Here is a 27142-nt window from a genome sequence, read left to right as displayed (position 1 = left end):
CTGGAATCTGTGTGTCTTGCCTGGGGGTGATGCAGCAAGCTTGAGAACAGCAGGAGTGATACAACAGTCTAACTGCTTCAGTTAAAAGTTAGGAATGGCCAAAGGTTATAGTGCTCAGTGCACTGTCACACTGTTCACTTGACTATCAGTTTCCACAAGACAAAGTGAGCATAATGCAGAATCTAATCAGAGTGTGCTAGTAAGCAACTATACAAGGTATAAGATGAGAAACTAAACAGACACCTGCATCTATTTTGGATGATACTGGGTTAAACAAGGAAGGGGATATTAAGGAGTAATGTTTAGTGCTACTAATTTCCTAAACTCCCAAACCTAGACAGAAGTTTTCTGTTCTTTGACCATTCTGTATATATTCTCAAAAGAGTCATGATATTAGAAACAGAAAAAGTGTTCAATTGCAGCTGAAATGCTGTCACTTTGACAATATCCTGAATAAATTCTTAACCAGAATGGGGTCACCAGTATCATTGTTTGCTATAAGGATTACTTTTAATGCAAAAAACACTGACCACAGTCACTTGGTTTTACTGTTTAGCTAGCTGCTTGATGCACACTTTTTGTCATGAAAGCACAGATCAGGTTTTATCTAGCCCTGGTCAGTGCCCTTTCAGGGAAAATAAGCATTACTCTTACCATTCTGCAGATGTGAAAGAGGTAGAAGTACAGAAATTACTTTTCATTACAATCCCAAAAGGAGATTCTGAGAAGAGAGGTTTCAGCAAGTAACAGACCCAAATCCCGTATGTGTTGAATACCTACAATTTTCCCTGGCAAAGTCATGCAAAGTGATAATTTTCTTTTAATCCCCTCTTTGTTGAAGAAAAGACAAAGACAACAAAGCTCTTTCCTATGGGTAAAGGTACTCCGTGCAGCTTTCAATTCCCCCGCAGTTCCTAATGCCATTCTAATCTACAAGGCCATGACTGACTGCTTTCTTACACTGGCAAAATGTTAGGATATGCTTTGAAGCAAGGTCTGCCAAGTCATCCTTCTCCCGTTGCCTGCTCCTTGCGTAGTGTGTATATAGGACAGGCAGCTTTCCCTGTATAGCTTTCTGAACACAGTGTCAACTCTACATGCACAAAAAGTTTTGCAATCTTCAAAGCAAAATTTTAGTACCCAGTTGATTCTGCAATTTACAGTTACCACTACAGAAGAGATTATACTGAAAGAATTTTGTATTAATGACATTGAAGTGGAATGTACAATAAAGCATTAATTTCGAAGCAAAGAACTGAAATATTATTTTGGAACATTGTTGTTCAGATCAAGAGAAAAGGTATTTGGTGGCCTGGAAGTTCCGTTCTTGATCTGTTCATGGAAGTTATGCTTCTGAATTACTGTTAAATAGTTACTCGTAAACTGTTATAAGCATAACTGAAGTTATGTTCATATTCCTGGTTAATTTATTCTGGGCGGTAGCACAGTACAGAATTTTAATTTTGCTGCCTAGAAAGTTGCACAACTAACGTAAACGCAAGCAGTAGACTAGAAAACTTTGAAATTGGTCATCAAACTTGATATGTGGATCAGAGTGTAAGCACTTCCAACTCACTCCCCAACCCACCCCAAATTGCTCACCCCACCTTAAACACATGGGTGGTTCATTTGGCTATGCACAGTACATGAGCAAACCAGGAACATGAAATAATTAAGCGCACAAGGATTAGGCATTAGTTCAGTACCATACTCAGAATCTCCAAAGCATTTCATTCTGACTCCTTTCCAATGACTGAGACTAAACAAGCAGAAGCTGCAGGAATGAGGGAGTAAGAAGGATATGAACACAGAATAATTTCACCAGCTTCTCAATTAGCAAGCAAACCAGACTTCCCTTAGCAGAGAATATCTTCTATCTTCTCTTTCATGTGGAAGATTTTATAAATTGCTGTTGCTAATGGTGCCAGGGATGTTTTAATAAAACTGCCTCTGAAAGTTGTCATTAGGTTTGCAGAAGGAAAAGAGAAGACTCAGATGTACTATATCATTAATGGTTGCTCTTCCCAGAGATAGTTGGTAATACATTTAGCTACAGTGTTCAGTTTTCATTTGGAAGAGTTCATGTTTAGTTGTAAGGGGTCTAATCTTACTGTAACTATAAATACAGACCATATGAACATAGCTTTCATAAATGTTATACTCATTATGTCCCTTTACATATTCCCATGTACAGTTCGTACAAGTAAAAATAGACTCACGGCTGTCCTACATATGCTCACCAAATATACCAACATTGATTTATTAAAACACTAAGCATTTAACTCAGTTATAGCACACTACTTTTCAAAGAAACTTTATTTTTTTAAGCAGAATGGGCATTTTGGTATGTGTAATAGTCCATTAATTTCCAAACCAATTGATGAAAATTTAGCCATTATTATATGAAAATAATAGATTGTATTAGAGGAATGAACAGTATTTAATATTTGCTTAAGTTGGAAAGCTCCTGAGCTCTGAAAATTGTTATTTCAAATTCTGGTTTGAAAATTACCCCACCGTAATAGAAGAAATGCTAGTGTGTCCATATTTAACCCAATGTTTCTGCTTATCTGCAAGGATGAACAATAGAAACCATATGGAGCAATAATAGTGAGATGTAGTACCTGTTCTCCATTTCTATGCCAATTTAGCAGTATGTTGGTGAGTTGTCTATGAAAAGAAGTGTTATATGTATGATGAGTTTGATGTGAACACAGTTTGAAAGATTGTCTTCTCCTGACTTTCTTTTTCTACATTCTATACATACTATTTTTGTCCTATTCTGTGTTTATATTTAGGAAATCAGATTAGATACGCTGGGGTTGAGTCCAGGAGGACAGGGTCAACTGTCTTAGGTTATTAAGGCTTTCTACAGAGACTTCCCACAGAGACTAGTCAGGAAAGGGCATTTGAAAGAGATTTCTGTGTTCTTGAAGTGAAGGCTCAGTGTGAGAGAATGAAGGTAAATCCCAGGTAGTAGTGCTGTTTCTCTTCATTTCTGTATCAGAATAAAACATCCTACCAGCTTTCTTTAAAATGTCCCCAGGTTGAAGTGTGTTACCCTCCTTTTTTCAGATGACCCTATCTGATTTTGTCATGCTCTAGGCTTAAAAAGTTTAAACGCCCTCAAAGAACTTCTACACTGATGTGGTTTTTTCCTCCTCAGAGATTGAGTAATTGCTAATTGTTTAGCTTAGTTCAATCAACAATGATAGTTTAGCAGCAGTTTACTGCTGTACATGAGAATATATAATTTGATGCTAATACCATAATTAGATATAATTTTTAAAAGCAGTTTAATTATGGAAGTTTTGTTTTATTTGTTTCCACTGAATGAGAACTTAATCAAAATCCACCTAATACATGGATTCAGGAGACATAATCATTCATAAGCTGCACATAGTGACTTATAAATATAATTAAAATATCTGTAATGTGACATTATTATTACCCCATGGAGAGACCTTATAAATGTCATTTCACATAAATATATTTACCTTTGTCCACTCCATTATTGCTAAATATCATTCTCTGGACATTCATCAAATGTTCCCTGCTTTGACCATGTTTTTAAGCAAACCTGATTTGAAAATAAAAAGCCTATGGATACTTTGTCCTTACTTCCTAGATATGATTATTTAATTACCAGTTCTGAACACATGTAGTTGGCTTATGTTAGTACAAGTTAGGAAATTTAAATTCTTCCTTAATGAGATGATTTATAGTTTAATCTAGCATTGGACTCACCTAAAGCGCAAAGTTTTAATCTTGCACAGAGAGAAGTAATTTATGATTCTTCTTAGAACTTTCTAGGATTTGACTTTTTTCTTTTTGATACCTGTGCAGTAAACATGATTAAGGTGGTATTGCCACACTGCTAGAGATGTATCTTAATCACCTTTAAGAATTCTTAATGAAAAGAGTTATTTAGAAAAAAGTAGGGTAAAAACCAAAACAAAACAAAAAAAACAAAGATCACATTAGTCCTGCAAGACATTTAGCATTTATTTACCTCAAGATACATAAGTCGCAGCAGTAAATTTTCCAGAAATTCTCTGGATTTTCACACTCTGGACCAGCAACAGATAGAAAAGTTGTTAGAAATTATATTTGCACTGAACAAATATCTTCTTTCAAAACGGACTGAGATTCCAACAATCTCCCCACAAAATATGACCTCATGCTCTCTTCCTCTTCACACAAACATCTTGTCCCAGCACAGAGGCTGGGAAGCAGGCCTTTCTTCTGTACGCAGCCTTACAAGGAATTGCACTTGAGAGCCACAGATCTAGGAAAATACACCCTTCTCTTCCCAGGCAGTGTGCCTCCTTGTGAGGGTTAATGGCTTTTCCAGACTGGCAGAAATGCTGAAAACTTTTTGTCAAGCATCCTGGAGAAGCAGAGACACAAACTTAACACTATTAAATGGCAGTGATAGATAGGGAAGGTGGAAAATCTCTACTTTTAAATTAAAACAAAGCAGTAAAAACAGTGGTCATTTCTTACTTTAGCAGCAAGATACCGATTTTCAAAGAATCAGGATGTGTCAAGAACTCCAAAGCTCATTTTAAAATAATTTTATGTCTCCTTAGAGCTGGGGAAAAAAAAAAAAAAAAAAAGGCTTTGCAGGCAGATGGGTGAGAGAACAGTTTCAACAGAGTTTAAAGATTTGAATCATTCTTGAAATAGTCCAGCAAGTTTTCTGCTTGCAAGTACTCCTACTCTGTAACAACATAAATGCTTACACCAGAATATTCCACACAATTATGTGTATAATGTAGGCTATACGCATAGACATACACAGTTGTATATTGGTTAGATCCAGCCCAAGGGAGCAGCAAGAACACATGGCCAGAGCAGAGGGAAAGGGAAAGGACAGCAGCCCAAACTTTGATAAAATTCAGTCTAGTTAAAGTACCTTCTTGTTTAATTGTTGGTGGTATTTGCCTGACTCCATGCTATTTGCACGTTTTCTCCAAGTGGTCTGATGAGTGCTGATGGTAGCATAAAGCAAAAAGTAAAAGACAAAGTGACTAGGTAAGTGGAGATGGTGCAGACAGTAACCAGCCACTGGGTGGGCTTAGGCCACATGGAAGAACCCTAATCCATCCACAGCATGGGAGGAAGGAAGAGGGAGAATTGTATCTTAGAGTTGTTAGCTAGTTAGTTGCATACAGAACATACCCAGTCTAGGAGACAGAAATTGGCTTCTCAAGGAAAGGAAGCAATGCTTCTATTAGTAAAGAGTGACAAGTCTGTTTTCTTGGTGAGAAACAAAATAGATTGTTAAGAAAACAAACAGGTGATGTAATTAGGGATCACATATTCTGTGGTCTGTTTACTGGAACAAAGAAAAATGTCATTTTGCCATCATAGCAGCTGGATTTTTAGAACTGGCTGGTTACCCTGCTAGTGCATAGCTTTGCTGTCCTAAGCAGTCCTAAAGTCCTTTGCAGTCCTAAGCATTGCCAATTTCATCGCAGTTTAGCCATTAAGCTTTTAACAGGTTCAGGAAGAGGTTAAGGATACCATTACTACTAATTTAACCTTGTCCAAATCAGGGCTTCTGTGGTCTTACCTCCGCCTCTAGCCCCCACTTCATCTTTTTCACTGCCCTGATATTTGTACAGAGATGCAGTAAGTCAGTTCAGAGAGAAAACTAACTATGAAATTAAGAAATTCGTTTTTCTGGCCAATTCTTTCTTGAATCATGTCACCGTATTGTCACAGCCGAATGCCAGTGCTCACTCAAGTGATGGAACAAAAACATCCAGGAAACAGCTCTCACAAATTAATTCAAACTGAATGATAACATATGCAGAAAGGGAAAATCCTTGGCAAGGTATATTTTAAGGGGAAAAAAAAGAGAGAGCAGTTTTCAGTTGAATTGCGATGGATTATGAGTACTTTGCATTCACTTCTTCACCTAAGTATTTTTTAAAATTTGACACTATATATATATCTTTAGATGTTCAGGTACAAATATACAAATTTAAATTTTACATCAGTCTGTGATACCACAATTACTTCCAGATAATTTTCTAACAATAGCAGAGACACTGGGTCAGGGTGTTGAAATCTAAGCACCGTGACATTGTGTATCTCTTAGTCAGGGCCCCTACCTCCAGTGTGTTCTCCAGAGTCTCCAAAGAATGAAAGCATACCCTTATTGAAGGGTGGAGAGCAAGTCTTACAGGAGGCCACAAAGGAGAATATGTCTTCACAGGATTGGCAGAAGTCAACAAGGCTCCTTATACAGCCAAGTATAGAAGTGCAATCTTGAACCTCAAAAGAGGGGTTTTTGGGGGGGTGGTTGTTTTCTTAAAATCAAAACCATATGCATGTTCTTGAATAGTGACCTGAAACTGTTTTGTTTTATTGTGTTTCAATGAAGCTTTACATTTCCTAGTAAACATGTCAAAGTCCTATTTGTCTGCATAAAATAAACAGACCTACATACTAAGATGTTTGCTCTCCCTCACGAGTTTGCATGCATGCCCTCAGCAGTATGTCATATAGACAGGGGATTACAAGAGTATTTATTTTACCTTTCGCTCAGTAATTACTCAACCATCTTCAAGAACAGCATTGTCTCTTTCAGAAATCAAAATCCGTCCATTTATTTCCAGATCTAAGCCATAATTACTAGAGGTATTTTTAGTTTTAAGTCCCATCTTCCTATTCAGCCTGACAATACCTTAATTATATCCTGACAAGGAGCAGGAATCAGCAGTTGCAGGCTAAATTGTGGCATTGAGTCTTAGTCCTTTCTCAGGCATGAGTGGGTGTTCATGCTACTGGGATAAAGAATTGTACCTTCCTGAGAGCCCCTCTCTTGCTCGCACAGAGAAATAACCCTCCTCTTCACCAATTACTCCCTACCTTATGGAGCCCAGCTCTGGCAGACTGAGAACTACCCTAAAAGACCACTGAAAGGATTACTTGTATAATCTGCAAAATGTGTTTCTCTTTTTGCTCTTGTAGGTACTTGGCTCTGAAAAATATATCTTCATATACCTTCTTATATAGGTATAAAGGAAGAATATATCTTCCTTTATACCTATACAAAAGTTATTTTTTTATGAGCTAATAATAGCTCATACTATATTAAATGAGCTAATATTAAAGCAGAAATTAAATATACCCTTAAAGGGTTGTATTTCCACATTTTCAGTACCACACATGCATTTTTATACAACTGCTGAAAGCTGACTCATGAATTTTCTGGCAGGGAAGACTAGTAATAGATTTTCTTCCCTTTCATTGTAGCTCCAGACTTGGACACTCTTTACTCTTCTGTCTAGGTCTGCCACCTCCTCTCATGTCCCTCTGTGATACTCATACAGCAGAGTTTTCCTACGTGTATTTAAGAGAACCGGATGATTAGCCTCACTCTAACTAAGCTATAAATAAACACTAGGAGGACCAAGTGTGTATTGCAGCTGAATCCTCCTAAGCATTTCACACTAGCATATTCTCAGTGCCTCCTTGGTCTGCTTTATCAAGAAATTGGGTTCCTTTGGTACCTCTGGAGTGGACATCTATAAATGCTTACTGCTGTTACAACCACAGACTTCCTCTAACATGAATTGCAATGTGAGGCTTATAGAAATTTGTTAAACATTAAGTATACAGGCCACCAGAGAAAGCAGATGGTACATGTGGCATAAATATTTATTGGCATATTTTCTTTAAGTAATAACTGACAATTAATTACATCAAACCCAAAGGAATAAGCCTTAATGGGAAGAAAATATTCACAGCTGATTTTGAAGCAACCAATTACGAAAAGATGGGATGATACATTAATGCAGTCCAGCTATTGAAATAGGCATAGTCATTAAAATATCAAGAGCAATCCACCAAGCTATTTGAGATATGCATCTTCTGAAGAGTAATTTGGCTAAATTTCAGGTACCTTACTGCTAAAAATGCTGGAGGGAGAGCAGTATAACACATCCTTCTGACAACATACACTGTGTACCTAAAAAAAGAATTGGGGAGACACAGGAAAGTGACTTTAGGACCTTATTTAGGTGAACTTGAGTGACTCACAGAAGATAGTATATAGCAGGTTGTCTGCTTTTGGAAACACTGCCTTAGGAATTGCAAGGAGAGCAGTTGAAAACTTCATCTGCATGTTAGCGGTTGTGCAGCTCATGGGAGATATTTTTACATAAAATCTGAAAGGAGCAATTTGATTTTTGTGGCCATCCTAATAAAGATACAGGGCAAGGAGGGGGAAAATACTTTCTCTACCCACAGCTAGAGGGAAATTGTCAATCAATAATCATGCAAAGGACTGTACAACAAAAGGAAGGCCCAGACTTGCCTTCAGGTTAATGTTTACCTATCCTGCTCTGCATTCTGCTGAAGTTCTGGGCAGAGAAACTCTCAGTAGCATGCCTTGATCCTACTTTGACAAGGAAGGATATTTTTGATGGTTTGCAGTAGCCTGATCTCACTTAAAGAGATGAGAAAGGTACCACTGTATAGCTGAGGGATACCTGTCATAAAGACTTTCAAATTAGATTATGGTGCAGAACGTGTGCCTGAGCTGCTTCATACTCTGGGGTAATTTATAATTTTACACTTGCAAATTCTCCTACCTGTGTAATACTACTGCCTCCTACTTCCATTCACGTACATTCTTTTGGAAGCAGCTACACGGTATATCTAGTACTTCTAAAGTCATGTTTTTATTTCTGCATTTCTCAGCTGGTTCCTCTGCCAGAATCATTTTGGCAAGCATGGAAATTAATGCAAGACAAGCATTGCATCCAAATGTTAATGGATAATTAGCTCTGTTTTCCAGAAGACGCTTTTTTATTCTGAGTCACTATCAGGATATTCCAAACACCTGATAAAAGACATATTCTAATTCAAGATCTTCTTTAACCATTTACATGTAAAAGATCAAATTCTACTGTGTAGAGGAGGAGCTACATCTTTTATACCATTTCCACTCTCCAATCTTCCACAAAGTTAAGCTATGCATATTGGTTATAACTGTTAAGAACTCCAAAAAGAAGTGATGAGAGCCAACGTCAGGGAAAATAAGTCACCAAAATTCAGGCAGTGGGGGAAAGGAATTTGTAATCCAAAAGCAAATAACTGCAACATAAAAACAACAACTGGTAATTTTCAGTTTCCTTATTTCTTTTGAAATATCTCAGATCTCCACAAAAAGGAGATGTCAATCCTAATAACACATACTCCCTCAATAGGCATTTATCTCTATGCTCAGGGAAGGGAAACACTTGGAAATTACCTTATTATGTTCTTCCATCCCATGACAGCACATCAATTCAATAGCAAGGCAGGAAAAAACATCATGCCTGCTCCTACTCAGAGGTGGAGCAATAGGAGGCTAAATAACAGTAATGACCAAAAAAACCCCAAAAATAGTGGGAGAACACTCTATAGAATATTACCTGACAGTCACCAGATTTCAGCTAGCAGTTTGTGAACAGGTTGGGTCTCTCTCTCCCTAAAACCACAGGAAAGTGTCTTTTCCCTTACATGCTTTAAGATGTAGTTGTCACAAGTCCCACTGCTCTGAATGAAGACATTTTGAAGCAGCACAGTATAAAACAAGAAGGAAGCTGAATGAAAATCACACATTAGGCATTCTGAAACCGTATGCACAAGAAAGCCACACACGCACACTCCTACTTCAGATAATCCTCATTTCCTCTTAATTAGGGGGTGTGTGACTGTGTGACTGCACAGTTATATCTTTAAATAGCTGAGAAATTTGTGAGTGGGCCTGAGTTAGTGCAAAGACCGTCTGCCCCAGGCAGCTTGTCTAACTGCCTCTGTTCCAGTTCAGTCTGCTGCTGGCTGCAACAGTAGAGCTTCCATCAAGCAAAATGAGCAGTTGTTTATTACACAGATAAACACACCTAATGATAGTGTGAGAACTTGAAAAACATACTAGGGTTGGAAGTTCTTCTGCGTAGCTTTGTGCTTTTAGTATTCAGAGCATGAAATCTAACTTCTACTGTAAGTTAAGACCTAATTGCAGTTGAGTGCTTTGCCATAGGTGTTTTCTTCTCTAGAACTCAAGACCTTGCTCAGACAAAGTGTTTGTTCATGTGCCCTTTGAACTGAAAGATCCACTACAGCTATCCATACAACATCCTGAGCTACACTAAGAAAAAGTTACCAGGGTTAAGCAAAAGCAGGGATAGGGGGTTCTGTTTTGTAGAGATATTTACCTTCTCAGAGTATCAGCATAAGTTAGAGAACAATCAGGAACCAGACCACAGTGTTACTGACATTACCTAAAACACTACTCCTGATCGCATTGCAGGAAACTCACTTAGGCTGAGGTTGCTAGCTCCTTTTCTAAAAAGATACCATCCAATCCCCAGTTGGGTGCCAGTATTTCTCATCCCTTTGCTATTCTGCAAAGAAACTGGGAGCTACAAAAGCCCTGACTTTAATTGTCACTGTAGGAGCTTCCAGACCCCCTTCTGTAACACGAGCCCAATTTAGGAATGATGCCACAGAAAGCACACACAAACGGGACTATGAGGCAGCCTTACAGTCCCATTTGCACCACTGCTCTGGACCTACAGGTTTAAGAAGGCCATGAAGAAAGCAGATATTGTCCTGATGGAAGCTTGTTAAGGGGAAAAAGGAAGTTCAGACTAGAAAATTTCCAGTTTTCTCCTTTCAGATATGAAAAATTGAAAGCTAGGAAATTCTTACTTTACTAGTAAGTACTTACTAGGAAATACTTACTTTACCCTAAACCCCTCAAAAGCATTAGTCAAATAGATAAAGTTATTTCAATATCAAAAAGATATTTTATTAAAAATATCAAAAGATGTTTCCTCTCCAGCCACATATACAAATAAATATGTGGCATGAAGTCTTTTTTTTTTTTTTTTAAACTACAGAGCTTAAAAGTGGGAATGACGACACTCATAATCCAGCTCACTCATGGACAGAAAGATTTATTTCTGACTGCTGCTATTTAACATACTAGAAGAACATCCGTGATTTCAGCAGCTGTGTGGTCTGGCTCTGGAAATACAGAGCTTGTAAGAATGGGCAAGTGAACTGATTTACATGTTCTTCTGCCTAACAGACAGAGATTAGGGATTGCTTTGATAATTCTGATGCAGTGACCACCTCCTCCACACTCCAGCAGTCTTTTTAACTGATGGTATGCAGATGTGGTTAGAACCATGTTTTTCTAAGTCATTTTTCTAAGCATTTGGGAAAGATCAGTATCAAACCCACCAAAATGAGGTTTCCTGTTAAGATCACTTCATGTATTACAAAGTTTAAAGAATTTCCCTGCTTGCTTTTTAAACAGTGTAGTTGAGCAAGACGAGGCCTTCCAGATCCATACATCCCTCCCACCCACCTTTCTCTTTTTTTAACCCTGAAAGGTGCTTAAAGAACTCTGTGAGAGGAAATTATTTATCTTTACTATTTCATATTGGATTCTGGAAATCAATAGGTCAGACTTCAACTGGGACAAGACATAAATCTGTCAAAAACTGCATGCAATTAGGCAAAACATTGTCCCAAAGCAGCTGTGGGTCTGTGTGCACAAAAATAGCTTGACAAACTAGTTGAATCAGATTTAAATTAGTTTGACTATTTATTTATTTATTTTAAGAATCAAGAGAATACCTAGGATTACAGCTTCAGTAAAGAAGCATAATTATGGTCTCTGGTTGCCTGTTTACCAACACAAATTTAGACTCAACTGAGAGCAATCAAAGAGCAAATTCAAGTTGAGGAGAGAGCAAATAAAGGAGAAGTGGGGGGAAAAAGGAAATTTCAAAGTTCAGTTAAGGCTTTCTTTCTAATTATGCAGTGGCATTTAAGGTTTTGAGAGCGTATATTTAAGATGTCAAATTAACTCATTTGAAGAATCTTTTTAATGCAACTGAACAACACATTCTGCAGGCATGGTAGGCATGGTGATTCATGATTTCATTTTCAAAAATTTGTGGGAGCTGAGTTTGTGGTATCGTAGAAGACTTTTTTTTAATGGATACTAACACAAAGCAGTCCTCTAAATATAGACAGAGAGAAAGGAGAGCAGCACCAAAGTAAACCCCTACTTATGAAAAAGCAGATGGACCTACAGGCCCCCTCCTTTCAGGGACACGTTTAGCAACAGAGCCTCCCCTTATGGCTCTTGAAAAGCTTACATAGAAAGACAGAGGGGTCCAGTGTCTTGAGGAAGCCATGTCAAACAACCTCCCACAGCAACAGACTCCATCCATGGAAGCTGAGCACTGGCTTCAGCTTTTTTCAGATCAAATTTTAAGCCCTGATGGTCTGTGGGAGGCAGGTGAGAAGAACAAAGGCGGCTAGAGGGTGGGTAGCTTTGATAAGGAGACAGACTGTGCTGACAGTGGGAGGAGGAAGAACTGGTTCTTCTGCCCAATAAGTTTTCTTCTTGTGACTCCTCTGCAGTTTGCAGGATCTGGTATCTGATGTGCTTGGTATACCACATAAAGCTACCATTCTGTATGCTAGAGATTAAATCTTCTTTTCCAATCAAGACATAACTTATTACAAGTAGTCTAGGCCTCCATGTGACAACTTGTAGTCACTTACAAACTTGCTGGATGATAGCTAATATGACAATAGGCCAGAGGTCGCAGAGGTAAATGTTCCACAGATTTCAGGAACAGAGATGAAACTGGGAAATTGGAAGTGCACCAGCTGAGTGTGAACTCAAACCTTGCTTATACAACACAGAAACAAGACAAAGCTACACCTTCATACACACTGCATTGAAGTGGAAATGACGGTGAGAGCTTACACCTCAAGATGCTGAAAAGTTAACCTTGAAACGTTAATAGGAGGCTTTTCTAATCCCAGCACTCACATAGCCAATCAGAAAGTCAGCTGTTTTCCAGACCACTTCATAAGAACAAGACCATGTGATATTTCTTATTTTTCAAGTAATCTTGCCTATTTATAATCTATCTAACAGCTGGGGCAGAGCTGCCCTGCAATTTTTAAAGCACGTGAGAGCAGACAGATGCTGTGCAAGTCTCCTTCAGCAGAAACAGAGGTCAGTCCCTAAAGGTTTAATTTAAAATGACTGAAGCTGTTGGCAACCATATGCTGTCTTTATTAGAGAACTTCAGTCAGAAATGATGAAAAGAGAGATTGGTGGGCCACAGCAGAAACAAAGCCCACAGTGAAAGACTGAGCTGTGAAGCTGGGCAACTAGCCTTTTGTTTGAAGCATATCTTTATGAGGAGACACAAAGCAGAGGGTGTCACAGTTCTGGGCTAATCCTTGACTGTGGACTGTGACAAGCCTTGCACTGATGGTTCTGGTTTTCTGCTTTCATGTTACTGTTTTCCTATTATTTTTTTCTTGTCTTCATTGGCCTTTGTGTAACTGAACTAATGTAGGTTAACAGATTTAAGGTTTATAGAGACTATGTGTTGCTGAATTTAGAGTCTATGTCATGCGTTGTGAACTCAGTGTTCAGAACAGGGTATGCTATATTCTAAATTGCGATGAAGACCCCTAACTGTTTCTTAAGAATTCGGTTTATGTCTCTAAAGAACAAACTGGCTTAGTCACAAAGTAGGTGGATTTTTTTATTTTGTACATAATCTAGAGATTTCTATAGGGTGGCTCTGTTAGTGACAAAGTGCATGGAGCTAAAAACACTGTCACCAAATAATATCCATTATAAAACTGTAATTTCCATTGCTTGTTATATTGGTCAGCTTGTTACATCATTTGTGTGCTGAATGCAAATACTGTTACGGGAAGGATGAAGAATTCCTCTTCAGAGGAGAGAAAACATGATGATCATCTTATGACCCAGAAAGCCAGAAGCAGCACTGGGACCAGGATGAACATGTTGGGGAGAAGGAAGAGTTTAGGGCATTATACTCATCAGTTAGAGTTACAAGCCTGATTTTTGTTCTTTGACATAGAATCGACTAGGTAGGAAAAGACCTTTAAGATCATCAAGTCCAACCTTTACCCCAGGACTTCCAAGTCCACCACTACACCATGTCACTAAGAGCCTGTTAATTGTGTATCCTGATGCGTATTTATCATACAACCGAGCTCAGTCAAAACCCTGAATCAGACCTGTGGGTTTCCTTCCTTAACTCCCGCATCATTTTCTCAAAAGCAGAGAGAAATCGCGGAATGGTATTGAGTATAATGATGAGGAAGGAGGTAAGCATTATTGAGTAGTAAAGGCAAGTAAGAAAGAACTAGCTCACTCAGTTTAAAAATACCCAAATACACTTTTCCAGATATTGCTGCTTTAGCTTCTGATATAATAGCTTGTACCTAGTTACATAATTCACAATTTCATCTTTCTATCCAGCTCATAGATATACATGTGCTTTGGTAATACCTGCCTAGTCATACACCCCAGAGACCTGGAGCAGGTGGAACTCAAGTCCGATCATTCTCTCATAGTCTTTGCTATGGAATATTTTCACTTGACATCTTTGTTTAGCAAAATCATTTGCATTTTTAAATTAGGCCTAGCATAATTTACTTAATCTTACTCAAGCACTGAAAACATCTGTAGACCACCATAGAATGGTTTGACACGCACAGATAAGCAGAATAGATTTAAGTACTTATAAATTTTTAATCTCTTTTTCGCTTCTAGATGACATACAAGTGACTTTGAAACAAATAGTTGATTTTTATAGTAGTTTGGAGCAACACTGTACCAAATGAGACTGACTACATGTTAAAAAAAATAGTAGGCGAATAATCAACTGTCCCAGAAATCTGAAAATTCATTTAATAACACACCGATGTTCTTTTATCTATATAACCATTATCATAATAATTTCCTGCTTCAGTTGCTTGTCAGATTAAAGAATGCATCTGTTTGGCTTTGTAGACTATAGGCAGTTACATTTCCTGGCTTACCAAGACTGGCCTGGACAAAGACTGTCAAGACAATCAGAATTTAGGGTTGCAGGGAGTCTTTCACCTTGGTTTCGTTGTTAAATAGCTCTTTCTTCCAAACCATTACATATTTTTTTGGTGCAGTTACTTAGCAGAGTCTGGTCTGTAGTTAACCACAACAGTTAAAACATTGTGGTGTTTTGACAACTGAAAATTTCAATGCTTTTTATGAAATCTCTCCCTGGAAGCATCTAAAATTCAGAACTACTATTTTATGAAGATTTAACGTCATCTTTCTGGAGCAACTTGGTCACTGACATATTGTTCCAGACTAGGCTGGCATTTGGGTAGCAGGGATCAGCCTGTTCTGCTGAGCAGGAGATCAGAGGAAGCTGGAAAAGGGTTAGGAGCAGGACTGGCTTCTGTGCAACCCACAAACTGGTCTCAGGTTCTTACTATTTTGCTTAGGAGCTAATCCTCCTTGAAAATAGCATTCCCTGCAAAGGTCTGGTGGAACCATAATTTTTCCCTACCAACAATCTTCAAATACAGGAAGTGGAAAAAAAACAAGATTAACTTGAACAAAGCTCAGTGATGGTATCAATTATGGTTTATTGGTTTATATTTATCATTGTTTTATTGGAACTGGCCTTGAAATCAGATTTCTTAGCTTTAACTGCCACAGTTACATTATCTAGTCCTCTGAGATTCTACTTGACATTTAGATGAGTACAGAAAGAAAGAAAATAGATAAGCATAAGACCTAGCAAAAAAATAATAAGACGATTAATGCAGACACCTAAATTGTTTGTTTGGTTGGGTTTTTTTTTTACAGAAATGTACATTAACTGTAGTTTTGCACAAGCAGTACTACTTTCTATTCATTCTGCAGCAAGAATTAATTTTGACTCCAGTCTGTAACTTAAAATGGTGCCAGAGAAACATAAACTTTTTAATGGTAATGACAAGCAAAGGGTAGAAATATTAGGCTCAATATTGTTTTTGGCCTTGATGGATGGCAGAGTCATTTTTGTGAAGTAATTTTCACACCCAACATGTACATATTCATTGGAGCAGTCATGAAGTCTTTAATAACAAGATTTCCATCAAGCACAGTGAGTTTGCCAAGACCTCAAATTCCTGAAGCTGCAATGTAGAGACACTTCTACTCTCCAAAGCCTGAGTCACAGTGAAAACCTGATAGCAGCTTTTCAGCACATGAATCAGAATTATAGTGTACAAAATGCACTGAGACGTGCAGACATATTGCCCTCAGGCGTCAGTTACGAAAGTTTTCTTTTTAGTAGATGTGATGAAATGACCAAAGCCCCAAGCTTCCAAAATAAATTCACACAAGCAGCCTCCTTTCACACAAATCCTACAAAACTGAGATGCTAAAAAAATGCCTAGGATCCCCAAAATTATGTAGCCGTTTGTTTAACTATTAGCTAAAGGTTAACCTCATGTGATATATTAGAACATTTATTTAGAAATCATCGTTTTACAGCTATTTTGTTTGTCTTCCTAAAATAATAAATAAATGGTGCTTGAAACTCTGTTGAGATTACAAGACCCAAGAAGCTGCAAGTTTAAAGAATAGAGAGGTCAATAATAAGGGGTCTTTACAGATGTGCTATACCGATATATTCATATATGTGTGTGTGTATATATATGTATATGTCTCTCACAAGAAATCCAAGAATTTTTATTTAGCCTTCACATTAGCATAAATAATTCACGTGAAAAATAAATGCAAAGGTCTTCTAGGGAACTCTGCATACCAGCATTTCTATAACCATCAAAACAAATCATCTTCTCGTACAGACAGAAAAAACCACAATGGCTGCATTGTTACAATCTGCTGGAAAAGGCAATTTTTGCCTGTTACAGCTGAAATGAGGACACTGATATAAGTAAAAAATACATGAATGTTGCTGGCCATTTTCAAAGAGACATAGCACACAGAAAATTTCATGACAAAGATGACATGGTGCCACTCCTTTGATATTTTCTGTGGGTTACAGTTTGCCTTGTCTCAGATGAATGGAATAAAACGATATTTTTTCCTAGGGTTTTTGCTGACTTCAGCTCCTAAAGGAGCACAATATGCAGCTCAATGAAATAGACACCATTCCAGTAAATGATGCCTTAGGGTAACTGTATTTGGTTATTATGCTGGAGGAAATTAGGGTGATCTAAACTAACTTTCTAAAGCCAGGAGATTCTGACTTTGGTCTAATAAAAGTCTAGAGCAACTGTATTGTTTTTCTACTTCTGCACAGATGAAATTAGGATGAGACCAGGCTTAGAATTCCAAAAATGTCATCACAGAGTTATTGCTGAGAGCACAAATGAATGAGGTCAGACACTCCACTAAATTCCTGAAAATAATTGTCATAGTAATCATAGTTGCTGTAAAATTTCACAGGCCTCTTCAAAAACTGTGTCTTCACAGCTCTACATGTAAAAAAAGGATAAAGTATTCAGTAACAATACTGTATAAGAAACTACACATCCTGAGAACAACAATACCTGCTCATAACATAGAGGGGAAAAAATGTGGAAACAAGATCCAAGCCTTTAATTTCTCAAAGGATAATGCTAAATAATCAGAACATCATCGCATTAATCTAAGATGTATGTTACTTACATTGGGCACAAACAACCACAGTCAGATCCATATCAATTAAAAAGTCACGTTGTGAGTTTCATACCTGCATCACCCAAAAGAGAGGAGACAGCCAACTTCGCTGCCATATAGCGACCTTCCTGCTCCTACCACTGGACCAGTCAGCAACAGATGCTAACATTTAAAGTGAACAAAATAACTACCAAGTGCCATTGGGGAAAGCTTGAAATACAAGGAACAGCAGTTTGAACTTGCCTTTCCTGTTGTGGAGTTACAGTCGCTGCTTCAGTTCAAACCCAGCCTGCTAGTAACACGTAGGCCAAACCTGAGGAGGATCAGTTCTATGGATACAGTGGTAGAGTTATAGGATTGAAACGTTTTGTACCACCTGAATGTTGTCCTGCCATTATTTTGGCATTTTGACACTGTCTTTAACTGCATGGTCGTAATCCACTACCATACAGATTAGAAATGAGTAAACCATGTTTAAGTGTGTCCTTTAGGTCACAAAGTCATAAACTCAAATGTTAGAAATTAGCAGATATGCATTTCTCTGCTTCTTCATAATTTTGTACCTTTTTGCAGTCAGCACTGAATCAGACAGATGCTGTGTTGCATAAATGTGGGCATACGAGGTAGAATTAAGGTTGCACAAGCCATCTGTTCTAACTTTCAAGTCTTGTCTCTTCAGTTTAAATTTCTTTCTTTTAAAATAGATACTGAAATTTATTTGGGAGGGTGGTATATAATGTATATGTATTTGGATTTTATGGGGAGGGAGGGGGAAATAAGCACCTCCTGCAGCACTTCAAACTGTTGACCAAAGCCCTTTACAGCACAGAACACAGGACTATGGCTGTCACTTTGCTTACCAGAGTAACTATATGAGCTTGGTGCAAAGGACAGCTATTATCCCAGTGAGAGGAAGGAATATTCACTACAACATCTTCCCTAAGAAGAACCTGGAAGAACTCATGCTTCATGGGAGAAAAGCTGTTTCTCTTCTCATAAGCTGCTGGCAGCTCCTAGCCATTGCAGCACTGTGCGAGCAGCTACTACTTTTGTGGCAGGATGAGCCCAGCCTTCAAATATCTCTGCTGAGTTAGTATTTTGACACAGAAGAAGATTGGAAAACAAGCAGATTTTCTTCTTAGTTAAAAAACAAAATAAAAAAAATACTAGTTTAATAAAAAAACCCACAAGCTGGGACTTGTTTTAATCTCACCAAAGATAAGATATTTCAAAGACAAGCCCTTTCCTTACTGTCAGGCATTGATACAGACAATAGGAAGAGATATTAGCACTTCCTAAATCGAACAGAGAAGAGTAGTATAGAAATCTTTTATCTGAGGAATCTGCATAGCAAAAGGGTTGCTATTAAAAATATGATTGTGTATTAAATAGTTTCTGGATATGTAGCATACTGCTTTCCGCCAGTATAGACACTCCAGATTCCAGTGCAGTGGTACATGTTCAACAAAAGTACTGTTGTCACGTGAGCAAACAGGTAGGTATTAGCACCTGAGAGGGAAGTTGTTGGGTGGCTATCTTACTACATAAAGCCAGAATTCAGGTGTTTGGGGTTTTCTTTTTTTTTTTTTTTTTTTTAATTACATAATACCATTTACTTTTTGTTGTTTTCTCCTCCCAAAGTAAGTATTTCCTAAGCCAGAAAAAAGGCAATAGCTTGACATTTCTGTATGTTTCTAGGCAGTAGCTCAGTATGAGTGGAGAGCAGAAACATTTTGGAAGTGAAAAGATGTTTGTGGGAAGACAAGGATATGAGTTGTAAAGGAGAAGTGTATGGGAAAGGACTGACGTTTAAAGATCCTATGGTTACGACAAGGTTAGATTCTAGTTAAACTAAGCTAAAATGCATTAACTTGCATCTGTTCCAAAGGAAAAAGTTAGAACTAATTTGAGGTTTACAAATGCTGACCTGACCTTCGCTCTTTCTTCATAATCCATGCAATATTTCCTTCCTATAAATTATTAATTAATCTACAGTGGGTTTTTGCCTTGTTTTGATGAAGGTGTCTCTGATAATTACTAGAAGTTCATCGAGCAATGCAAGCTAGTGAGAACTTAAATTTTATATTACATAAGCAGAAAACAGCAAGAGATTTTTCAGGTGGATCCTTTTCTCTTTGAGCACCTCTAGTGAAGTATCTCCAAGGAAAATATCTTCACAGTGAACTTTCCAGAAGGTAGCAGTAGTGCAGAGCCTGCCAGGTTGGAACTGTAGAGTTAATTTGTGATTACAGTAGCCATCTAGTACCACCTTCTGCTCAAAGTAGGGCTAATCTCAGAGCAAACAACAAAACAGAAAAAGTAAATGAGCTCTTCAGTGTCTTTCACCAGTGCAAAACTATTTTTGTTTAAAAATTGCCTATAATTAAAACTGCAAAACCCACAGAATAGGAAAGCACTAAGTGACAGCATTTGCAGTGTAATAAATCAATGTCAATGGAATCTGATAAGTGTATTTGGAAACTGGATTCAGTACTGCCATGGGTTTTATAACAAGTTCATTGGGCTCTGAGGTTCTGAAAACAAATTAAAAAAATAGATGAAAGAAAGAAAACGTTACTTTAAATGATAGATATTACTGCTTATAGTGTTACTTCTTTTACTGAAGCATTAGTGAGTTAGATGCCATCCATGCCTCATGAAACAGCGATGATGATTTTTTGGCCATTCAGAAATGGCATACCTTTAGGATGGTAGTCACTGTCACTAGTAGGAGTGCTAGTGTATAATACAGCAAAGACATGTGCCGTTGTACCAACACATAGGTAGTAAATGACAAAACAAGGTTTAGCAGAGAGTCAAGCATTTAGTTGGAATGTACGTGCAGACATGGCTGCTTCTGCACAGCTTTTTCGCAAAGCTTTCACGCCGAATCCAGTACAAATTAAACCTTATCACTCTGGCATGCGTGCTTGGAAACAAAGCTCCTAAGTAACAGCCCTACCTTCAATAAAATAATGAACATGCTTGAGAGTAATAGAAACTGGACCCACACCTTCCAGCACTCCTACCCTGGTTGCCAAATTATTCGTTCCCTAAGCAAATGCACCTCCGTGTACGTGTGGACTCAGAACCACATATCGTTGTGGGCACTGGGGAAGCATATGTGCAAATCAAAAGTGAAATTTTCTGATTCTTTGCAATAATTACCTATTGCTGACATGTAAAATGCCTACATGCAAAATCCCAGTGGAAAGTAAGACAATTTTTTTGTCTCTGTAATTAACATGTTTAGGACATTACGCAGCTACCACATTATGTTGCTAGAGGGTGTTTTTAATACTCTAGTTTAGAAATTTTTATAACTATTTGTTAAAATTTAGCCAGCCACAAAATGCAGGTGACAGTGGCTTATCCCGATTCCTGACATTGTCAGGCAGAGAAATACATTTCCTAAATTCATAAAACTTTTGGAAAATATATTTTTTAGTTCATATGAAGATGCCATTAAACTATATAAAAGTATAAAAAGCATTCTTTTTCAGTGGTTTTTTGTTTGTTTTTTGTTTCTTTTGTTTCCAATGGAGGTCTGGCTGGATTTTTCCATCTGCTGTGCTGGCTGTTACTGCAGATGGTCATAATCTGTACATATGGTATGTGCATGTATAAACTGAAATCAGTGTTGTCTTGGGGTAAAAGCAGGCACACAACAGGAACTTGGATGCCTAACACAAGAATATTTGTGAACAGGATAATTTAGAGCATCTTAATTTTCTAGGGGAAATTTATATAAAATTTTTGGAAAGAATCATTTACTGTTTGCTGGAAAAGAAATAAGAAATAAATTACTCCAATCTTAAAAGGTAAATTCTGGATCTGCAGTTTATTGGGAATCAAGTGCTAGCTTCAGCTCAGCCCTGAATCTGTGCCAGGTTTTGGGGTAAATCAAGACAACACCAAACTTTCACAAACTTCTAAAGATATATCTGCAGTGCTCAGAAGTAGGACAGACAGCCTAGGTTTGGAGTCCCTACTTCTAACTTGGAAACAAAGCTGAAAGAGAGATTTTCTTATTTCTGATTATTAGAAAATGGCCTTCCAGTTATGTAAAAATAAAAGAAAAAAAAAAGAGAGAAGTCTTCAGAAATTAGATTATCTTTAGATCTGAAGTTTCTGTTTAAGTCAATCTGACTATCATCAAATGGTAGCTGAAACTCATAATGATCAAAGAAGGGGCAAAAGACCTTGTCATTAAAAATAGTGATTTCCACAGAATCACAAGTAAACTTGCAAGCTGTTCTGCTACCTATTGCAGTGTGCAGTTAACACTGCTAAAAACTTCTGCTTACATATTGGCTCGTGACCCATGTAAAAAAATTATATCTATAAAGTCTTAAACTTCTAGTTAAGAAGTTTAGAAAATTAGGAAAAATACTACAATGATGATGTAGAGAAAACCCTAAAAGCAACTCACAATTGCACTTACAAAACATTCAGCAAAAAGTGCCTAAAAACAAGAAATAATTGGAAAAGCAAGACGTAACGAGGTTATCTGATACATGACCAAATGCATTTTTAACATTTCCTCTGTCTTTTCTAATATCCTCTGTATTACAGTTTATTGGCACATTTGCCCATTCATCAGACAAGCTAACTGTCAGAGCAGGTAATGTCATGACTTTTTTTGTTCCTTTTTTCTGCTTTCCTAATATCTACTCTACTATTCTCTTTGCTAACCTTTCAACCTTTTTTGTACTAGGAGAAGTCTTCATGTATTCAGCTACAAGGCTAGAAAAGGAAAATATATTGACTTTAAAAGGGTTGCTGCCATTCTAATACAACTTTATAAGCTATTGTTTCTTTTTCTCTCTTATTACAGGTTTGTTTTGTGAATTTGGATGCAAACAGAGATGATTGCAGTGATGAGCAAGTGAAACAGGTAACAGATTTTAATAACATGCATAGTGTGTCTAGTCAAGAACTCCAGTACAAACCCAGATCAAAATTCTATGGACAAATCGAAGCCAGCCCTAGATTTTTAACCCTTACTGAGAGTAATACATCAGGAATATGAAATTTCTCAATGCCAGGCCGTATTTTTTAGCTTTTCCTACTTCAGTCCCAGAAATATCTAATGGATTGTTGCAGCCTGTGAATTTACAGCTGTTGTCATGTGAGTGGACTTCTTGCTTAGCCTTGATTTTACCAGAGAAGTGAGCATGGATGTGTCATACATCCAATTTTTTAATTTGGCATAGTATTACATAAAAGTAATTTCTGATGTTGCTCTTTCTTACTGCCAAAAAGCCTTTGAGAAACTTCTAGTCATTTAGGTCCTGTTCAGCTAACTAGTCTTACTCAGTCCAACTCCAATAGTTTCATTATGCAGTCTTGAGAAGGTTTCTAGATAAAACAGAACTAACTAAAGGTGTGTTTTACCCATTTAACTGAAAGTTTGGAGGGTAGAAAAAAGGGATTTAAAAACCCCCCAAAAAACAGCTTTGTTATGTTATAAAAACTGAGACAAATTACATCATGATATGCTATTTAACATACATGCCATTAAAAAAAATCTGAGGAAGTTACATTTTAAAGATATGATGGCCTGGTCTCAGTTTTGAGTTTACATCATCCTTCATCAATTCATTTTTCATTTGATGTCTATGATCACTACAGCAATATTGTTGCAGTATGTGTCAAGAGAACAAAGGTAGAATCTCCTCACAATATCCAAGGAGCTCCCCTCAGCAAAGCATTACAATTAGTTTGCTGATACCACTTTTAGCTCATGGGAGGACAACCAGTGCTGGGACCTTGTCACCTCCTGCAAGTCATTCATTAGCAGGAACTGTTTTCCTATGCAGTTTTCTGCATCCTAGATTTATAAAAATTCAGATGGCAAAAATAAATTCAGCTTCTTCCAGCAGAATTATTTTTCTGTTGAATCAGCAGGTTAACCGTGCAGAGCAGCTTGAGAGATTTAACTTTACTTAATCCACAGAAGCACTGTTTTTTTTCTAATATGCAATGGTTTTATTGTTTTTTTTTACAGTGTTTATTCAGGAACAAAAGCTATACCAAGTGATAAGAAAATACCAGGAGTTTCTCTCTCAATCTTAGAGCTAGATATCTGTAAAAGCCACCTAGCTTTATGCAGCTAGCCTTTACAATGACTGGAGATTAGTTTACTCCCTCACAAGCAGAAATCACCTGCTACTGCATAATTTTTACTTACCAGCCCTGCAACAGTGTTCCATTCACTGCCCGTGCACTCTGCATAGCCCTAAGCTCTTCCTTGACAGCAGAGCCCAGTGGGGTCCTTGCAGCGTTGCACTCCGACAGCTGCTGCTCCCCACCTGGCACATGGAGGGACTGCTAACAGAGAGGCTGCCAGGTTTCGTCACATTTTAGAGGTAGTTTCTGGTGCAGAGTCAATACATTTATTAACCATGAGTGGAAGACAATACTGTTTGTTCTTTTAGTTTTCAGTGTAGGTAATAAAAATTCACTGCTAGCACAAGTACCTGGTATTCTTCTCTAAGAGGAAATTCCACCGTCACAGGTTTTGCGTATCATATGCATTTTGTGTAAGTTCACTTTGGGTGGAGTGGATTTTTATACAACATACTGATGTGGTGAAAGCATTTCATAGGAGAATTTTAAAGATATTAGCATAGCTGTTGTTCATATGAAATATAACTATTTACTAATAGGTACTGTTAAGATTTTGCATTATTCATTGCAATGGGTTAAACTGGGGGGATTTGCTGTAAAGTAATCATCCTTCCGAACTCTGCCTTTTTTTATTCTGAACAAAAGTTAAGGAGCTGAAGTAAGAGATACACAAAATGCTATGATTTCCTACCTAAGAAATCTCATAAAATGTGGCAATTTAGGCAGTAGAAGAATAGAGATACATAGAGAAATGTGTGTTAAGAGAAAGGTTATAATTTGAAAAAACAAAATGATAAGAACTCTTTTGTACTATACTGAAACATCAGTGAATTGAAGCACTGAATTTAGTCATGTCAAATACAAATACTTAGTCTCATCTGAAGATCACTCTACAGAAAAGTAATTTGTTCCCCAAAACTGAATTAGCTTTGCTAAACCAGAAATTTTTATTATATCTAATTTGCTCTGAGGAAAAATAACAGTACCGCAAGCTTATTATTTTGAAGATGAAAAGTAAAGAGTGAGGTATCATTGAACTGCACAGTAACTAAAGCATATGGCTGGGTGCCAGAGATCTGTATTCCCCTGAATGGCTTTTCCATTTGATGAGCTGTTCTAGTGCATAAAATGGATATGGTATTTACTCCTCTGTAAGGCATCATCCCTGATTCCTTGTTCATAAAGCAAATACAGTGAGATCCTTGGAAGCAAAGAATTGCAAGCACTCTTAGAGTAGGTATTGTACTTTTGGTCTGGTCTTTGTACATGAATGAGCAGATGTATCCTCCACACGCTGGGGACTCCCAGCAGTATCAGAGTATGAATCTCCTGTTACATAGCATCATTGATATTGCGACTATTACCACTTCTGGCTCTAGCAAATACATAACAGGTAGAAAGTTATTGTATCATTACAAATGACAAATCATGAAGGTGTCCACTGGAACAGCAAAGAAATGTGTATTTCATCTCTGTATTAAATACCTCCATTATTCCAGGTTTAATATTGCATCAGTTAGATCAGCAATTTCCAGCTAACTTTCCCTTTTGTTCCTTGCTTGTCATATGCTTGGAGGATAACTGGAAGCTCTGCCTTGTTGTCATTACCATACTTACTAAATCTTTTTTAGCTTAAACAGTAACAGGTAGTGTGTTCTTAGTCACTTAGGAACCCACTTGTAATAGAAAGGCTAAGCATTTAGATGCATAAATACAATCAAGCTGTTTAGCACATAACAAGGTAAGGGATGAAAGATTGTCCTGCTGGACAGTTGGGCAAAAGTTTATACTGTCACCATTGTCTTGCCTGGTGGCTCAAAAGAAAGAATGTGCATTTTAATGCTGCCAGTTCCATTTTTAATCAACTCAAAGCAGTAAGTTCCACTAAGCTTTCTAAAGGGATGCCTGTAAATGGTATTTCATTTTGATATTTATGAATAGAACTGTGCAACTCAGATGTCATTACCTGAGAGCAAAATTTATCTTTCATGCTACAGAGGTTGATCAGCGTCTCTCCAAATCTCCCCAAACTCATCAGTTCAATGAATGTACAGCCACCAAAGGAAAACGAAATAGTCCTGCTGAGTGGATTAACATCAGGAAACCTTCAGACCGATTATGAAGTTCCCCAGGTAGGAATTAAACTCGTCTTTAAGATTACATCACATCTGTTAAGGACAGATTTGGAAAATGGAAAAAAAGGATGCTGAAAGTAAAGACCTTGCAGCAGTTTAAGGGATGAGTGGGAGTTTGCAAACATAGAAAAGTAAACTAACAAAAGTCCTAAGTGTGTGTGGCAGGGCAGGGAATGGTGGGGGTGTGTATGACACAAAGACAGGAAAGAAATCCTGCTATTCCCTCTACATCTTGTGGACATCTGGGTTGCAGCTGATAATGCTTTAAGCCATTAGTGGCTGATCCTTCAGTGAATGATCCTTCATTCACCGGTGAAGGCAGGCATTGGTGGCAGAGGTGATTGATTCGTACACCTAGATTTCAAGAGCTGCAGGAGTCAGGAGGACAGCACAGAACAGGGAAAGGAAAGATGTAACACTTTGTCTGTGCACATAGTCAGATTGAGGCACAGCTCCTACAGACTCCCTTTCAAGTGAAGTCTTGCTACTTCCCACTTTTGTTCCCAATCCATCTTCTCCCACACATGCACCTCGGAAAAGAGCTGACGATAGGACGTGATAATGCTAGTGGCTACTGTAAGCCTGAATGTGACAATGGAAAATACCAAGCTACTTTAACCATATCAGAGTTAATACCTCATTTAGATTCTGTCAACTTAAAAAGCAATTAATGCATTAATTAAAGCTTAAAATTTAAAGGAGCTAAAGGCAAAATTCTCATGCTAACTCTTTCACTCCCGTTATTGCCAATTAAATGTTCCCTATCTGTGATCTGGAGGATGAGAATTCCTCTTACTGTCACCACATAGAGAAAGGAAGGAAATTAGAACATTTGCTGCAAGCAAAAAACAAGGGCACTGAAATTAATTTGTGTACAAAAGTCTTCATGAAGCAGGTCCTGAAACAGCTGTATGTAAAGATATTTGCATTTTATGTTATACCAAGAAGCTGATCTTTAAAGGGAGAAACCGCCTGGTTATTGAGCTTTCTTGCCACTTGATTATTGACTGAATTTAGAAAGATTTAAAAAAAAATAAGTGCACAAGCTTGTGGCAGGAGCAGTGGAGCTCCAAACCCCACTTCCCTAGAGGGAAGCCACTGCAGTACACACAAGGGTATTTTGAGGCCCAAACAAGATGACTCAAGTCACCCCCACTTCCAAAAGACAGCGGCCATTGAGACTGGCAGCCTTCCCAGAGAGACTGCAGGCAAGACACAAATGGGAACTAACCAGAATTTTGATCTTGTAAGATGAAGAAAGCTGTGTATTGAGACTGGGTGAGATCTATTGGTTAGACAAGTACATGCTATGTTCATCCTTACATTTGTTTGGCTTTCCAGGGAATTT

The 27142-nt window shown here is 37.7% G+C and overlaps 1 protein-coding gene across 1 annotated transcript in view; it reads left to right on the top strand.

Moving 5' to 3' along the window:
- The window catches only part of SPHKAP (SPHK1 interactor, AKAP domain containing), a 50837-nt gene that overhangs the window by 7511 nt on the left and 16184 nt on the right, over positions 1–27142 (top strand). The window contains 2 exon segments of the mRNA XM_010018601.1: positions 22365–22424; positions 25657–25791. Of these exon segments, the coding sequence (XP_010016903.1) occupies positions 22365–22424; positions 25657–25791 (195 nt within the window).

This window comes from Nestor notabilis, unplaced genomic scaffold (genome assembly GCF_000696875.1).
Source record: "Nestor notabilis isolate BGI_N333 unplaced genomic scaffold, ASM69687v1 scaffold11317, whole genome shotgun sequence".
Lineage (NCBI taxonomy): Eukaryota > Metazoa > Chordata > Aves > Psittaciformes > Psittacidae > Nestor > Nestor notabilis.
This window is presented reverse-complemented; position numbering and strand designations above follow the sequence as displayed.